The sequence below is a fragment of the Salvia hispanica genome, chromosome 4, assembly GCF_023119035.1.
Source record: "Salvia hispanica cultivar TCC Black 2014 chromosome 4, UniMelb_Shisp_WGS_1.0, whole genome shotgun sequence".
NCBI lineage: Eukaryota > Viridiplantae > Streptophyta > Magnoliopsida > Lamiales > Lamiaceae > Salvia > Salvia hispanica.
The window spans coordinates 35292095-35309614 of record NC_062968.1 but is presented as its reverse complement, the minus strand read 5'-3'; the positions used below and the strand labels follow the sequence as shown (position 1 = coordinate 35309614).

General features: G+C 35.4%; 3 protein-coding genes across 4 annotated transcripts; 1 reads left to right on the top strand and 2 right to left on the bottom strand.

The window, feature by feature from the left end:
• Positions 1 to 181: 181 nt before the first annotated feature.
• Positions 182 to 5820, bottom strand: LOC125222374 (E3 ubiquitin-protein ligase IPI1). 2 transcript variants are annotated; one of them, XM_048124933.1, is made up of 6 exons: positions 5475 to 5820; positions 4261 to 4430; positions 2898 to 2956; positions 1484 to 1509; positions 1034 to 1238; positions 182 to 939 (listed from the first exon to the last, which is right to left on the bottom strand). In XM_048124933.1, exons 1-6 carry the CDS (start codon positions 5623 to 5625, stop codon positions 471 to 473), a joined length of 1080 nt encoding a protein of 359 aa, XP_047980890.1. In that variant the 5' UTR covers positions 5626 to 5820; the 3' UTR covers positions 182 to 470. The 2 variants fall into 2 exon arrangements, with proteins under 2 accessions (XP_047980890.1, XP_047980889.1); XM_048124932.1 differs by having other exon boundaries at positions 1034 to 1409; positions 5475 to 5819.
• A 2850-nt stretch (positions 5821 to 8670) lies between these two features.
• On the top strand, positions 8671 to 10027 carry LOC125223928 (translationally-controlled tumor protein homolog). Its single transcript, XM_048127238.1, has 4 exons — positions 8671 to 8774; positions 9135 to 9208; positions 9330 to 9616; positions 9757 to 10027. Exons 1-4 carry the CDS (start codon positions 8747 to 8749, stop codon positions 9872 to 9874), a joined length of 507 nt encoding a protein of 168 aa, XP_047983195.1. The 5' UTR covers positions 8671 to 8746; the 3' UTR covers positions 9875 to 10027.
• A 355-nt stretch (positions 10028 to 10382) lies between these two features.
• Positions 10383 to 15432, bottom strand: LOC125218481 (F-actin-capping protein subunit alpha-like). Its single transcript, XM_048120155.1, has 10 exons — positions 15235 to 15432; positions 15032 to 15147; positions 14232 to 14321; positions 13096 to 13160; positions 12782 to 12943; positions 12128 to 12206; positions 11942 to 12019; positions 11241 to 11315; positions 11131 to 11166; positions 10383 to 10737 (listed from the first exon to the last, which is right to left on the bottom strand). The coding sequence occupies exons 1-10, from the start codon at positions 15338 to 15340 to the stop codon at positions 10627 to 10629; spliced, it is 918 nt and encodes a 305-aa protein (XP_047976112.1). The 5' UTR covers positions 15341 to 15432; the 3' UTR covers positions 10383 to 10626.
• Positions 15433 to 17520: the final 2088 nt, after the last annotated feature.

Here is a 17520-nt window from a genome sequence, read left to right as displayed (position 1 = left end):
CCATGTCATTTTTTCGACAACTTCTCTACCAGAAATATGTTATTCGGGTCGGGTTGGGAAAATACTAACGAAATGAAAGTTCGTGGTTTTAAAAACAAATCTCATAGTTCATGGGAAAAACAAGAATTCGGGAAAAGGTTTTGGTTTAAAAAGCCAAAAACCCTTCTTTAAAAGTATCAAATTTAGATTTTAAAAAAGAATAAGGTGGGCAGCCTCGGAGAAGGCTACCGGCGACCCTCTTTATGTTAAACAGTGATCTTATTGCCCCAGGGGGCATACAAACAAGAGGAAGCCAAAGTCCATCACACAAGCTGGTGGCGATTGAAAGCGATAATTTCAATGCCACGGTAGTTTCAGGGCTGCCGTGCAAGGCAGATACCAACCATTATAGATCGTTGCACAAACATATATTGTCTGGTTTAATTCGTGGTGGTCACAGTTTTTTCACCAGAACATAATAACATGCCCTATCACCGATTTTGAGATGGCATCCTCTCGGATCCATGTCTCAGCCGGAAACTGCTGTGTCTGATTCCAGTCTCAGATGCAGGACCCGGTGGGTGGAAGGGCCCCCAGATTGAATCTCTATCGACCTGGCTTGAAGGAAATGAAGGTTGGTGTTCTCGCTCCCAACCATGGAACGGTTCTCGGTGGGGATTTTCCATTTCATGGAAGTTTCTCCCTGAAGAGTTTGATGAGAAGAAGTAGAAACCACCAGACTGGTCGGATGACGAGGCAATTGGGGGCGCAGCTTGAGCTAAACCTCTATGACTGCTGGATCTTCGTCCAGTGGGTAAAACAGGGTTGCGTGCCGAAGGGTTACTACTAGACTGCTGGAAGTATGCTTGAAAAGATGGACGGTCACGTGTCCGAGCTACAGTTCCAGGGTATGGTGGAAGGACTGAGGAGGTTGCTGAGCTGGGGGCTCTGCTGGCAGAACTGTAACATAAAAGTGCCAAAATTTACTCATTCTGGTAATCATGCGATGCTGAACAGATTTGATCAGAAATATCAGGCAAAACAACATACTGACCTGTGACCAAGCATGAAGGGTGGATGCATTCCAGCTCTTGGGATATCAGAGCTATTCCTCGCTGTTCTCTGTGACATGGGTGCAATCAGGGTCTGGTCTGCTCCAGCAATCCGGTTGCTTGGAGCGAATTGAGAAGAATGGTCCCAATTGTGATAGTGCACATCCATTGAAGGAAAAGTGTATGAGTTGGGAACTTCACTAGGAACTGATGGGCCAGTCCAATGGTTACTATAATTAGATCCATCTGAAACACTAGTACTTGATGTTGTAGAAGATGCATGTATTGGCCCAAAATAAGCAATATAAGGGCAAGGATGAGTTGCGGATGAAACAGGCGTATGTTCAAAGACAGGCGTATGTCCAACAAGATCATGATCTATGAGATATCAAATAGACCAATTACAAACTTGATCTAAGCGTTAGCAGGAAGGTAGAGAAATGTAGTCTTACATGTGCTTGATGAAAACTCTCCTTCACTGCAATAGGAATGTATCATTAACTCAGAAAAATTAGAATATAATAGAAAAAAAAAAGTATAAGGAGATCAAATATAGCAAAAATATAGTAGTAACATATAGCATAATAAATACTCATTCTCTTACATCTGTTAAGGCTAGTCAAACAATATACAGCGCCAAGCACCTGAGAGAATGTCTGTCCAAATTGTAGATAATAATGATGATAAAAAAATAAAATCATCCAGATTACAAGTTTGGCTTACACGGCACCTTATGAAGCAACATCTGGAAAGCCCATAAGGATCCATAAATAAGGTAATTAAACATTGTCAAGAGGTCAAATTTTTACAGTCTTACAGACCAAAAGAGACTCCTAATATTTCGCTACAGGTGAAGCTCAGCGAACAATTTTAGAAAACATAGTTGTGTTTGCCTAGAATGCTAGAGATTCCAAAGTAACACATTAAAAGCAAATTACACTAAAACAAAAGAATTGGCCAGAGCATAATATTTGTGATGAGCACAGGCCTACTATTCAGCGAACCAGCAACTCTTCTCAGCTGGAGATCTAAACAAGGCTTCACAAAAAAAATACTATTTGTCACAGTCAGCTACTTACTCACCCACCAACCTAAGCTTCAAGATCACAATGGTTAAGCTGACAAACTAGCCAAACTAACAGAAGAAATGGACAGCTCCAAGCCCCTAGAGGTACCTTTTATACTTTCTAGATGCCCACCAGTTAACAGGGCTTACAAACCTAGGACTTGTACAAAGGACCTACATAATTTGGTCGCTGTTTCTCAGAGGGGATGTAGTGAATGTGAATTTTGGGTAAAGCTAGTTGGGCGCAGGCTATGTGGTAGATACTAGATACCAGGAAGTCACTGCTGTAAAAGTCTCCATAGGCAGCCACCCACAGCCGGGCCCCTAGGCCGAAGCAAAATGCATCAGGTGACAATAATCAAAAGGTTCTCCAAGGCACCATTTCTAGCCTGTGGACCAAAGCTATGCACTCCTAGGGTGCCAGGGTAATATTTTGTTAGTATAAGATTTGGCTGTAAACAATAGTAATCATCCTGAACTTAATCAAAGATTATCTTCATGTCTTTCAGAAAGTTTCGCCGAACTTACGATTGAAAATGTCACATATAGAGAAATACATAAAAACAAATGAATAAATGTGTGTGCCAAATTTGTGCCTAGGGAATTCCAAACATTATGGATGGTTAACAAGGTGTTAGCTTTCTTTGATTATTAAGGCATATGAGCTAAATTATGAGAATATCGTATTCGTTCAAATATTTTTCACCTACATGATCTATACGTCAGAAAAGAAATAAAGTTCACTAGTAATTGCATTTAATACTATGTCAAAAATTACAAAAGGTAAGATAGAGGCTTACTCAAAAGATGAAGGGAGCCTTGTTATCCCACTGAACGGACACCAATGCACTCCAAATGACTGAAACAGTTATTTTAAAGTGTTCAGAAAACTTTAGCAACATAGAAATTAAGCTTATTTACAAACATGAAGTCATAATATTGAAGCCAACTATGAATGCCCTCCATGGTTAATTCAGAAATTAAGATCCCCAAAATCAGGTTAGTCATATTTAGTATACATTCTGGATAGAAATACAGCCACTTTAGGGGAAAAACTGGTTCTCTGAACTGAAACTGTTCCCTGAACTGTCAGTCTTGGAAAAAGATTGTTCCAAAACATACTGGTAAGTACAAGGCAGAAAGAAAAAGGAGAGTAAAAGTCAGTGGGGAATGAATAGGGATTCTGTTCATACTTCATTAATAGCTGAAAACACATTAACACAGTGACTAAAGTTCACAGAAGCTTCTGGGATGTCAACTGATGAATATCTTGAGGGAGAGAATGGTAGGTCAAACTTGATCGAATTAATCTGATAGCTCATATGTACAACCATAGTCCATATAATGCTTCACATTTAACCTCTAGGTATGGCGAATTGAGGATAAGCTCATGATAATCTAAGCTGCTGAAACAGCCATATGATGCTACAGACAGGTATCCTCTATCTGACCATCAAGTAGTTCATACCAAATAACCCAGGATAAGACAAACTTTGCTCCAAGTATGTCCTCTAGCGTTCCTGACTGCTCTTCCCATGGTTTCCTCACATTACTCAACACAAGTAACCCAAGACAGATCCCACATAAATAGCTAATCTCGGCTGAATCAATTATTTTTGTGATAGATGGATAACAAGGGAAAGAAATAGTTTGTCTAAGGTAGAATTTATGCTGATACGAAGAAACTCAAGCCAGGGGAAAAAATATGAAACCAAGCTAAAAGAAGCCCAAATGGTTAGATTAGACAATATTCAATCAAGACAAGTTTACATAATTTTTATGAAGGAAGCCATTCTCTAAATAAGCTTTGTAGCTTCAAAGTGAATGAACATCAGGCAACATAACATTCTTCCACTATATGATAATATTTGATGGTTGCGCTTATAACCCCCCACAATTCCAATACAGATGAAATTTTAAGCAAATGAATCTCATTGATATGGTCACAACTTGCACATATATTTCTGAAGGCTGTAAGAGAATGCAGTGCACGTTACACATGGTTGCCCTTATTTGAAATGAATGGCATATAAGAAGGCATCTAAAAGAGGAACAGGTGAAAATAAGTTACATAACATGGAATGCTTCAACATGCTCTTTAGACACATATATATACAAGTACCACTGAAGAAAAAAAGTTAGATGATAAATCTAGAAAATTACCATTTCAGAATAATTTAGATCATAAAGATCCTCGTCATGGGCCCAGTCATCCATGCTAAACTCAGGCAGTGGACGACTACCATTAGCATATAGCCATTGTCCTTTCTCAATTTTCCGACAGTTGGGGCACTGCATAGCTCCCTTACTGTTGAATGCTGAACCAATGCAATCTGTTTTTTTTTCATGCAACAACATATGGAGTAAGAAACGTAATGTGGTTCCTCTCATTTGATTCATCTCACTGATAAACAAAGTTTGGGATGAGTATAACTTAAAAGCATAAGAGTAATGTATCAGGCCTAACAAAAATATCTCCATAAGGAAATATGTACCAAATCAGATTTAATTAATATCATGGCTAAAGCTAACTCGAGCTTTGAAACAGAAGCGAAGACAGATGACAAACGATTACCATCAAGCTACATAAGTTGGTGAAACAACAGCTTAGAAAGATAGCAAAAACCATCCATTAGTATAAACCTATGACAAATTTAGGCTACAGACCCTACACACTTTGGGTGTTAGGTCATTATTAATTTATTGGCAACGCGTTGTTCAGACAGCTAACAAGGTATAACTTCAGCCCCTGTCAATCAGTTAGGGGCTTCACCGGTCAACAAAAAAAGAAGTCAGGTCACCATATATCAATGCTCCAATTAACAAAAGTTTCTCTGCGAATAGGATAGTAGAAACAATCACCATAGATTATTTTTTCTTATTGCCTCTAAAGAATGTATTGCAAATATGTATCCACTGCTAATCTGATTCCAAAATTTACTGGCACACACATATAAACAGTTTGTTTGTTGGTCCTACAAATTTACACCAGGAGAATTACATTATACTTAACTAGGAGTGGTTAAGGTTGCAACAATTTTAGTACATTCAAAACCCCACAATGGACCAAGTCTCCAAGAAGAACTAAATTGCACTGCATGTGTATTCTGCACTATATCTAAACAAAATTGAGAGCAACCAATTAAGGACCAACTCAGAAATTTACAATTAAAGCACCCAAAAGTCAATTACCCAGAAGAACTGTAGTAATTCAACTTTCCTAGGCAACAACTTACTCCCAGGTCATCAAATTCAATCAATAGCAGTGCCTAACTGGGGCAAAAAAGATCAACCAAATATGCTGATCTGAAATTGATCAATTGCAAAACATTGGACAGGTAGAAAATAGAATCAGCTAGATTATAAAATTAAGTCACCTAAGTGAAATTGATGGCCACATTGAAGCTTAGCCCAAGATCTATCTCCATTGTCGGTGACAGCATCCAAGCAAATAGAGCACGATACCGGCGCCGCTTTGCATCCTCCTCTATCCCCGTCGTCGAGAAGATCTGCATCTCCCAATCCCATAATCTAAACCGATTTCCAGAAACCCTGAATAATTATAGAATCTAACAAAGTATGGGTAGGCCAGATTGAATTGAAGCTCTGGTAAAGTAAGTTACTCCTAAAACGATTGAAGGAAACGGAGGAGTTGGGAAAGAGGAGAGAGAAACAATAAAGAGTGTCAACCTTCTTTCCCTTTCTTTTCTATCAATTTTCTTCATCTCTCACCGTTGAAATTAAAGATTATTTTCTTCGGTAAGAGAATTATAAATGTTTTTTTTTTTTTCTAATTATTTATACATTGAACGCAACTTTGAAATATATTTTGTTTGATTTCAATTTGAATTGTGCAATTACTGCATTGCTTTCAAATATTGGCTAAATTCGCCTGCAAAATTATATGACAATTTTATACTCCTATGAAACAATTAATTATGTTTACCAATTCAAATATTTGAAGGAGACAGAGTACTATTTATTTGCGCGATACACATGTATCCGGACACATTCGAATAAGGAGGCGCTTTGCTGTCATTTCGTCATTTTATACTTTGTAGTACAGTATAACTTATTTTTATTTCTTTTCATACCTAAGTCTTGTCATACAAAATCATTTGATATATTAAGAAATGTGATTAGTACAGCTCTACTTAATCAAAGTATCACCGGCTGATAGATGCACGTATGTGAGCTAAACCTAGTGGTAAAGTAGTAATGTCCGGAGCCAAATGTTTAGGGTTCAAATCTATTATAATGTTTTTTTCATTCCCTCATAGTTGAGTTATTTTTTTTTTTATTTTGAAAAGTCCCCTCATAGTTAAGTCATTTCTATATATAGTACTTCCTTCGTCCGCCATTAGGAGTCCCGGTCACTTTTGCGCCTCATTTTATAAAAATGATACTCCCTCCGTCACCGATTAAGAGTCACACTTTTCCATTTCGGTCCGTCCCCAATTAAGAGTCACACTTCATTTTTACCATAAATAGTAAGTAGGTCTCACATTCCACTAACTCAATTCACTCACATTTTATTATAAAACCAATATAAAAAATGGGTCTCACATTCCACTAACATTTTCAACCAACTTTTCTTTACATTTCTTAAAACTCGTGCCCGGTCAAAGTGAGACTCTTAATTGGGGACGGAGGGAGACGGAGTAATAAATAGTTAAAGTGGAGAAATGGTGAAGTAAGAGAGAGAATAATGTCGAGAAGACTACAACTGAAGTCATCATGTCACGCAGATGTGGATATCTGTTTTTTTCTATGGGTAAGTATTGGATAACTTGTTGTGGCAAATTTGTCGGCTATTTTGGGAGTTTTTTTTTTTTTTGGCTATAGAGACAGCGAATCGATCCATGTGATCGAACCTGCTTTGATACCATGTTGAAAAATAGAATTGAAATGCGAAAATGTAATCGAAGAAATTTGAAGACTACATTGTGATACATGGCTAGGTTATATTAAATAATATGTCACCATATTAGTTTAAAATAATATCCGAGTGAAATGGGTTAGTGAAATTCTTTACCATTTATAGTAATTATGAATTGAGATTCATATTTGCGGACAGACCAAAGTATAAAAATGGGACTCCTATTTACGGACAGGGGAGTACAAAGCTTGTGCTCTAAATATTCTTGGGTACCAAGTATTAGACTTGTACTCGGTACTCGAGTAATCTTGGATACTAATTAAGCATTCTTGGTTAGATTATCTTTTTCTTTTCTAACATATCATACCTCCTACCACTTGGGTTAAATGGTGTTGACAAGTTCTTTTGGGTTGTGGCACTGTTCAACTAGGTTTTGTTTGCCCATTTGGGGAGAAGAGAGGACAATGCTAATTCACATTTTGTCAAACGAAATTTGTGTGAGAGTGTCTGTAAATTAGTAGTACTAGTACAAAACATAGTAATGGAAAAGTATAGTAGTACTAGTACAAAACATAGAAATGGAAAAGTAGCATTTTTATCCTCCCTACTTGTCTAGTTTTTTTCCTTCTCATTTTTCTTTATTGAGTATTATTTTTTGAATTATTTATTTCTCAAGTTAATTAAGATATATAAATAAATGTTCATAGTTACGTACAAATTACTTTCTCTGTCCCAACTAAGTTGAGTCACTTTCATATCTACATTATTCTGGTTTTTATTTTACTGTATATCCATTTTAACAATTTATTACGATTTTTTCAAAACAAGTGCAAAAAAAAGTAACTCGACTTAGTTGTATCGAAGGGAGTAGATAAAATACTACTAAAAAATTAAAAATGAGTGATGGCGGTCATGGATAATGATAAATGAATGACCAATATTTCAATAGATTCAATACTCTCTGTTGCAAAAAGTAAATGTGTGTTGCATAAATGATGCAAGGTTAAAACAGATACTGAGAGACTATATGTTGCATAAATAATGCAAGGATAAAACCAAAAAAGCTAGACTCAGAGACTCTTATGCTACTCCCTCCGTCCCGGAGTATTAGACTCACTTCTTTTGGGCACATGATTTAAGGAATTGATATTTAAATAGTTAAAGTGGAGAGAGTAAAGTATGAGAGAGGGAAAAAGTAGGGGAGAGAAGAGAGAAAAAAGTAGGTGGAGAATAAAATAAGATAAATGCTTTTTGCTAAAAAAGGAAATGAGTCTAATATGTTGGGACATCCCAAAAAGGAAAGTTGGTCTAATACCTTGGGACGGAGGGAGTACTATATTTCGAATTTACTGTATCTTTTAAGTTGTTTTGTTATGGAGGAAGTATAAAATCCCAAACTCTTGGATGGACGAAAACAGAATATCGTAATTCAAAATTTCAAACTCCGACCATTACTAAAATCCTAAGTAGCCATGAATAATGTAGCGTGAGTCCTACTTGGACAAAGTTTCCTAATTTAATCATGCAACCAAGAAACTAACAAAATATAGATTCAATTTAAATATGGAATTAAAATTTATAGAAAATTATCGAATTAGCATGGTAAGTCGATGCAGCGGATTCAATGAACAGAAAAAGGAAAATCCAAATAAAAGGTAACAATTCGGTCTGCTATAAAATATGGTGGCCTCACTCATTATTACTTCATCAATCTCATACTCTCGTTTCCCACCCTTAAAGAAATTCGAGTCTTTCTACAAGGCGTTAATCATGTTGGTTTATCAGGATCTTCTCTCAGGTATTTTTCTTGTCATCTCCTATACAGATTTTAGCAATTAGCATGCTCTATAATTTGATTTCTTTAGGATGCTAGTTATATGAAGGGCTTTGTTTCTGTCTCAAGATTGAACCTTTTTTTTCGTTTTCTGTATGAAACTCGAGTTTTGGTTATTTTGTGTGGCTGATTTTCTATTGTGGAAACTTGGACTTGAAAGATTTGTGTTTTAAGTTTGAATTTGTTTGAAACATCATGTTTTGCCATAAGTTTCAAGAAGTTTCATGTGATGTTCACAAACTAATCTGTTTTGAAAGCAATGTAAGTTGATTCTTGATCTGATTAATTTGTCTATTTGCTAAATCTGCTGACTTTATATTGTAGGTGATGAGCTTCTCTCTGACTCATTCACATGCAAGGAAATTGAGAATGGAATGCTGTGGGAAGTAGAAGGCAAGGTATGATCATTCATCTACATTAAAAAAGCTATATATGCGGTTTGTGCATGTGTTTTGGTTAATACTAATTATTAGTTTTTTGGTGTGACAAATCTAACTGAAGTTGGTTTTGTATCTGCAGTGGGTTGTTCAAGGGGCAGTTAGTGTGGATATTGGGGCCAACCCCTCTGCTGAAGGCGCTGATGACGAAGAAGGTGTTGACGATCAAGCTGTCAAGGTTGTCGATGTTGTGGACACTTTCAGGCTTCAGGAGCAGCCTCCTTTCGACAAGAAACAGTTGATAGCATATGTCAAGAAATATATCAAGAACTTGACTCCCAAGCTTCAACCTGAGAAGCAAGATCAGTTCAAGAAAGGCATCGAAGGAGCTACTAAATACCTTGTCTCAAAGCTCAAGGACTTCCAATAGTAAGTAGATTCAATTTTTTCAGATGCTCAGTTCTGCAATGTGTGTGACTTTGTTTTGTAATATTGTTCTTTCAATAGACGTAAATATAGACGTAATTAATCTTTTGTCTGATGATGCGGTGTTTGGGGTGATATTACAGCTTTGTTGGGGAGAGCATGCATGATGACGGGACGATGGTGTTTGCATACTACAAGGAAGGAGCGACTGATCCAACTTTTCTATATCTGGCTCATGGCTTGAAGGAGGTCAAGTGCTGATCAAACAGAGATTCAACTTATGGTTATAGTTAACATTAGTTTTAATTTAATTGTCAAGTTTTGATGTTATTTTTTGTTTGAATTTTTGAGTTGTGTTGTTTTAGTTGATCATCAAAGTTCAATATTAGCTTTAGCTATATCTTGTGTCGTGCACCGCACTATCTACTTTTGCATATTTCTGTTTCTCTTTTCGAAGCCATGGCAAAGTGCTTTTGAAGTTATCTGCAGCAAATAAAATTATTTGTTGCCACAAAGTGACAAAACCACTACAATCAAATGGTATATATATAGCAAACGTATATTATAACCATAACTAAATGATTCATTACCACCAACCAATATAACATAGTACTCTTATAAATCTATACTACTAAACTGATATGGAGTGTAACTTTTTTTCCCATCCTGACTTCTAGGCTATGCTAACTACTAAAACTAGGTTAATGCAACATCCAAAATATGGTTGGTTGCATTGTCAATCATTCCACCAAAATGCAGCTAAGGTCAATGGGAAACAAATGAGTTCTTTCAGTATATGAATACTTTACATCCCTAAGGTATACATACATCATACGTTTTCATAAAATTTCAAGCCAATTGGCATATAAACCGGTGCCCCTGACGAAAATGAGAGATCAAGAGTGGGGAAGCACATGATACAACACAGAAACAAAAACAAAATCATCGTTGTATGTAGGGGGTGAATGTGGAAATACTACAGTATACAACAATCAACCTTGAAGAAGAATCATTTACTTCTTTTCCAGTCCCAAGCTCTTTTGGATATCTCTTCTGAGGCTGAACTGTGCAGCATTATGCCATGGGAATAAGGTCCGCGTAACAGGAAGCTTCCTCCGAAGGTCCTACAATGCAGAAAAGCAAAAGAGTATCTCGACTTTATCAGAACCCACAGATCTTTCTCAGAAATAATAATGGTTTGACTAGGGATTCAAATAGTATGATACTAAATCGACTGGTTGAGATGCATTATTTGACAGTCAATATGCAAGAAAAATAAATGTGTACCTAGAACATCTAATAAGCAGATACCCAACAATTAAAACATGTTAAAAATGGAAATTATGAGAGCAGAGCATGAGTTTATCACAAGCTATAAGTTTACTTCAGGAAGCATGCTTACAAAAACAAAAAAAAAATTGGTTCATGGAAGGACAAATTATAAAACTTCAATTCATATTTATCAATAATAGGAATGGCTCAGAGGCTAACTATTACAAAGATATCCAAGAGAATACCTTGAAGGTGGCATCAGGCAATTTTGAATAGGATGTCTGCCAATACAGTATATTTAGTAAAAAAAAAATTGGAAAACAAAGATACTAGACACAAGGAAAGAATGAGAAACCTGAAGGGAATTTAGATACTCCGTCTCGTGGTGGCGTATAATGGCGGTCACAGAATGTGCAGAGTCTTCAGGTGACTGAGAAATCAACAAATATAATCAACATTCTGTTATATTCTGCTAACTTATCTCTTTAACATCATGGCTTTTCCTCCTAATCTGCAGCTAACAAATTTAGTATCGACATTCTCAAAAATGTTCTCCTGATTTGGAGTCATAAAGAGACTGCAAACAGACAGCCACAGATTAAACCCTGACTAAAATTTGTATCTCTATCAAGAATGTGTCACAGAAAAATCTCATCGATGTTTTGTTAAAAACCACAGATAATATCAATAAATGTGGGTATCCTTGAATTGAATCAGCAAAAAGATCAATGTTGATTTCATAAAAAGGTGGACAGAATGTCACAACAAAAAGAAAGAGAGAATTTATAAAATCCAAATTCTTGATTTAATGAGTGCATAAATTCTTAAACTAGAAGTGCGTACAGCTAGACCATATCTGCCACAGAGTAAATATATATCAATTACTTAATTGTTAAATAGACCAGACTTGTCCATAGACCATTGTCAAAGCGAACATAACTAAGATTCCAAAAATGGACCAAACTGTATGTCACCATGTCCAGTCTAAGCTGCCAGTAACATGAACCAACCACACATGAACAAAGAATACACTACATACTCTATTTCAAGCATTACCATTAACATAGTGGAATCTTTGCACTCATGCTTTGCATCTAACTGGACATTCCCCTCCTCAAAGTAGTGGGCGCCAACCTACATAAAATACAAAATTCATGTTTCTCTATACTTCTGTATATTCCCTTTGATGCAAAAGTAGTGGGCGCCAACCTACATAATCTCATATCATAAATTGAAGACTACCTGAAGTGTACCTCTAACTTCCACAAATTGTGCCTCATCCTTGAATTCCACATTCCATATCGACCGCCAACTTCCATTGCTAGACAAATTAATGAAAGTGTAAGAAGAAAGACAACTAGACAAGCAAGAATTATAAAGATTGTATCTCTGTAGGATGACTTTTCAACAGAATCTCCGGTCATTCGATACTATAAATACAATATCAAACAAACAAACAAGCACACATGCCGAATTTCGATTCAATTAATAAGCTTTTTCTCCCGATCACTCATGTACCAATATAGTCATACTCTCCCTATTTAGATTTTTTTCGTGTTTTATATTTTCAAGATCCCCCCCCCGCGCAAATTTAGAAGTCTGTTATAAATTTGTTCAGTTACTTTGTGAATTAGTTCCAGTGGGTAGATCAAGCCTTTTCATTTTCAACAGTCGTCACGCTTGCCCAGATAAGATTAGAGCTTAAAATTAATTGCCAGAACATGATTCAGAATATACATCTCCAGATATCTTCCTTCGACTAATAGATGTATATACGTATATAGTATATGGAATTACGCAGAGTCGCAGACTATCTCCACTCATCATGATGATTGACCAAGGCAGATAGGAATGTATCATATGTGAGTACATTGCAGTACGAATAACAGAACTTACCAGAAATTCTGAGGGCTGAGTCTAGCAGCAGAAATTACCACAACAAGATCAAAATCCATGCCTGGTTCTTCCACATCTTTCCCATTAACACAATAAACTGAACAGATTCCTTTTGGGTATGCTTCACTTACATACTTAGTAACTTCTATATCCAAGGCATACCTGCAGAAAGAACATCAGTAAAACCAGGCTCTTGGGAATGACGCCATAAAATATTAAGTATTTTGCCAGCTGCTAGTTTACTGAGAGCAACACAACAGCCTTTTCATTTCTGTACTAGACTAAATTTAAAAACAGGAAAACACGGAGCATACCGATATTCCTCAATATATGGTGTTGGAAGTTCTTCATCATTTGCAGGCCGAGCGCGTCTACAGACCTGATTAACACAGAATACTGTAAAATGAAAACAGAAAAAGTTCTGATGGAACTCATGTACACCAAAGACATTAGTATGCTTTATGCTTTGCTGAGTTAAGTTCAGTTATAGAAACAATGGTCCTTCTAACACTAGTTCCCCAAAACAAAGGCTCGGTAGAAAAAATTATAAGTGACTATTAAATATGCGAATAGAACACACTAGTACAGGGTCAAGTTTGGTTCTCAATGCTTTCTTAGCATCATTCACATAAATAGAAGATACGCACATAATCCATAAAACCTATCTTACCTAGATGTATTATGTAGCACAATGGACAATAATAAAATCAAAGTAGGAGTTCATTCTGATTCTCTGCCAAATTGTACATCATCATCATCATTATTACTGCACTAACACACTCCTCCACTATCCAAATAACCACCACTGCCAACTCTTCTCAATATTTCTAACTACTGCCCCACCACATCCAAGTTCCATCATTCAGCATTGTAAACCATTTTATCTCCTCTTCCAAGTGTATCAATATCAGTGAAATACATTCATTAGGAGCTTTTAGTTGGACTCACGAGTATTAGCAATTTCGCATATTGCATGCATCTCCACAACAGCAAAACAAATCATCCATTTGAGAAAAAACAGGTCATCTACTTGACAAAACTTATGGAGTTGAGCTTAAGAACTTTAATTGAACAGTTTTAAGTTCCACTTTTCTGCTGTAAGCCATCTAGCAACAGGACTGAGCAGTTTTTGGTACCACTGCTTGAGGGTTTTTTTTAATCTAGAAGACCAATAAAGCTAAACTACATTTGAAGTTGAATAGATGATCTCATACAACCATTTAATTTGATGGAAGTATTTAGCCAATATTAATTTTCTTTACTATGTTGCTGAATATGTTACATGTACTGCAACCTTACAATAAATAGGGAGTATATATTATAACATTTGTCATAAAATAAAGTCCATGCTAAAGTATTAAAGTGACAGAAAAACCTAACATGTACACAATAAGATTAAGTCCTCCAAATGCATGACTCAATACTCATGCAATCAACTGAAGATACCTACCTGATTCACATGGTCAACAACTGCAACTTGAGCAGTCCTAGGATCAAGATACTCGTTCTCGCCAATCTCACTAAATGGTGTAACCATAACCTGATAACATCAAAGATAAAGAAAGTACAAACATGTGAAAACAGAAAAGAAAATTCTATATCAGCCATAGAGCCTACTCAGACAAGGGAAAAAGAGCGCGCACGAAGATTTCAATCCTAGTTTCAAGTGTATCTGACATGATGTCCGTTTATATATAATAGGATTCAAGTTTCCTCATAAAGCTGTTTAAAAGCTAGAGAACCTTGTCTGTGCAAACTGCCCCTGTTTCCAAACATTTAACACCACGAACCACAAAGCTAAAGCAATTTTAAGATTACAAATTTAGCATTGTGTGCTACTGCAGCACAGATGTAAAACTTCTTAACATGCAATAATAGCTATTAAAACACATGTCCATTCTAGTTCTGTGCAAATTATACAGCGGAAAGGAACAAATCTTGTAGCAATGAGATGGAAAATGATCATTCTTCATTCTAAAAAGTACTATGTGGAGGGAAATTTAGGTAATGTCTTAAATCTTCCAAAACTCTTTATGGATTCACTGAAGTCAATTTTCTACCTATTCATATAGTCTGCGCTTAATTCATATCAAACCCTCGCCATTTATGAAGAGCAGATATGCATTGATTCAAAATAAAATCCCGGAAAATATATCCAACTGAGCATAATGAGAGAAGTAAAAGAACTAGGCTCAGAAAATATAGAGAGACAACATAATTAGGGCAAATTGATCGCACAATGGGCGTTACCTCACCGCTTCTATCAGGAAAATCGAGGCAGATCATGTGAGATTTGTTGTAAAGAGGAAATGCCACTGCGGCGGCCGTGGTGTACAGCGTCTCATCCTGCAAAACCGCCTTCATATCTGCGCAGTATAATTGAATTCGGAATTGGTCAAAAAGTAGGATAGTTATTCGTATGTAGACATGCATGAGCATTGATCTGAGATTACCTTTGGCGATGTATTGGATTTCGCCGGCGGGAGCATTGAGGAGAAACCATTTGGCTATTTCGATTTTCTGGTCATCAGTGGGCTGCGTTTCTTCCTCGTCTGACATTTCTGAGATCCCAAAAGGGTTTTGGAATTTTGTAATTTCTCCCTTCAAATCAAATCAGCAATGGAATTATGTATGCAAATAATCAATGGTTAGGTAATTACTACACTAATTACTATTAGGATGCAAAAATGAAATGATGCTATACATAATCATTTACTTCTTGTTAATCTTCTAAATTTGTTATTAAATTCAAATGAATACTTGTAATATTATTGGTAACTAATTATTAGAAAAATGAAATGCTTTATGCCTTCTTTTCTTGGTCAAAATTAAAGCATTACTGAATTAGGACAATAATTAAGGTGTTCTAAACCTTATCAATATTTAATTATTTATAGACACAGCTCACAGAAATCGCATTTGTGTTGAAATTATTGGAATATATTTATGCCACGCTAAATGATAATGCTTTGGACCGAATGAAAAATACTCCAACAGTAATGCTTCGGTTCTGGGCCACAGAATATTATATACACAATAATATCTCTCCATTACTTATTTGCATCTACTTATATTTTATATTAAAAATATATCATTAGTTTGATTCTTAAAAATGACCACTACAATTATTCATCAAATTTTTTAATGCAAAACCTTTTCTAATATTTTGATGAATTATCTCTTTTCTTTTTTAATACTAGTATATCACAATAATAAAAAGAAATTCACAATTGATTGATATAATAATTTTATACATATTAAAATTTAGTATATTTATATATCCCATTAGTTTTAGTTTTATTTCTTTTATTTAAATTTTTTCTATTCCCATTAGTCAAATTTAAATTAATTGAATATTATTTAGTTAGACAAGGCTAAGGTTGATTTTTTTTTTATTGCTAGTTAATTAATCAATAAGACTGATACCATTATTGTTTTAAATTTAATTGAGTGGGCTACATTTTTTAACTTATAACTTTGTCATAATATTAAAGGCGACCTCATTCTTTAACAAATATCTTACACATTACTAAATTTGATTTAATATAGTTGAAATGATTTTTAAACTCTTTCTTTGTCCAAAATACCTTCAAATCCTTGCATGCTATTTTAGTCTATTTGTGATGAGAGAGATATAAGACATTTTTATAGTCACACTCCAGATTTTGATGCAAATTTGACATTTGTTGCGGGTATTAATTTTTCAAATTGACACACACTTTCTCTCCCCATTTAAAATCATGTCATCTTTCTTACTTCTCCATTTCTTCTTTAGTTACATCTTCTTCATCATTTCCCATCTCCTCCTTTCCTTCAAAAATTTGTAGATCTTTGCCAAAAGCATGTTATTGGTTATAAGATTATGAGGGCCAATATAGTCACTTCTCATAATTTGTAATTGTATCAAGCTTGTTGCATTTGCTGCATTTTTTTCAGTTGAGGGCCAATATAGGAAAACAACACTCATTTTCACAATTGTATAGGCTTTACCAAACACATCAAAGTCCACATCTAAATGGAGTTTTTTTTTTTGCTAACAAACACTCACAACTCTTCTTTATGTAAACACAAATAGCTTGAAACACGTTTAAGCTCAATAATCTTGTTAATGTATTCCAAGGGTATCAATCACACGCTTAATCTCAAACATCATTGTTACTTGCACTGGTGGAGCCAATGTAGAACAAGAGAGTATAACTGTACCCCTAAATATTGTTCATATTTATATAAACAATTTCTAAAAATGTGCTTTGGCGCAGCAGTAGGAAACAGCTAGGTCTTAGCCGTACACCCGAGTTCGACTCCCATAAATTGCGTTTTCATATATTCAATATTTTTCTCAATTACTCAATATATTTATACATTTTTTACTCTCATTATCATTCTTAGATAATTTATGTCAATTAATATATTTCATTGATATAGATAAGGAATTCACATCTAACAAAAGAAAATTAAGAGAAATATCTTTTATAACTATACAATTATCCATGAACCATTTGTATTATATACTCTTCTTGAAATCTGTCTTGCTTTGCTTATTGATTCCAAAGCTCTAAGATGATATGAATATGTGAATTATGGGTGTCGTGGAGTGAATGGACTATGCCGCTTTTGGCTGATCACATAGTTTTCCAAACTAACAAAACAATTGCTAGCTGAACAACAAACATATAACAAACTATATTGCCAATGACAAAAGAGAGGAAAATGAGAACTCACAAATTGGACAAGTTGAT

Bases quoted from the DNA above. Each gene is read 5' to 3' on its own strand.
- LOC125222374 (XM_048124932.1), bottom strand. From the start codon at position 5,625: ATGGGATTGGGAGATGCAGATCTTCTCGACGACGGGGATAGAGGAGGA. The intron at 1,410-1,483 runs GTAAGACTACAT...GATATCTCATAG, and splicing joins AGAGTTTTCATCAAGCACAT to ATCATGATCTTGTTGGACAT. The intron at 940-1,033 runs GTCAGTATGTTG...TTTATGTTACAG, and splicing joins CCCTTCATGCTTGGTCACAG to TTCTGCCAGCAGAGCCCCCA.
- LOC125218481 (XM_048120155.1), bottom strand. From the start codon at position 15,340: ATGTCAGACGAGGAAGAAACGCAGCCCACTGATGACCAGAAAATCGAA. The intron at 15,148-15,234 runs GTAATCTCAGAT...TATACTGCGCAG, and splicing joins AATCCAATACATCGCCAAAG to ATATGAAGGCGGTTTTGCAG. The intron at 12,207-12,781 runs GTAAGTTCTGTT...TAATTTGTCTAG, and splicing joins CTCAGCCCTCAGAATTTCTG to CAATGGAAGTTGGCGGTCGA.
- LOC125223928 (XM_048127238.1), top strand. From the start codon at position 8,747: ATGTTGGTTTATCAGGATCTTCTCTCAG. The intron at 8,775-9,134 runs GTATTTTTCTTG...TTTATATTGTAG, and splicing joins TTATCAGGATCTTCTCTCAG to GTGATGAGCTTCTCTCTGAC. The intron at 9,617-9,756 runs GTAAGTAGATTC...GTGATATTACAG, and splicing joins AAGCTCAAGGACTTCCAATA to CTTTGTTGGGGAGAGCATGC.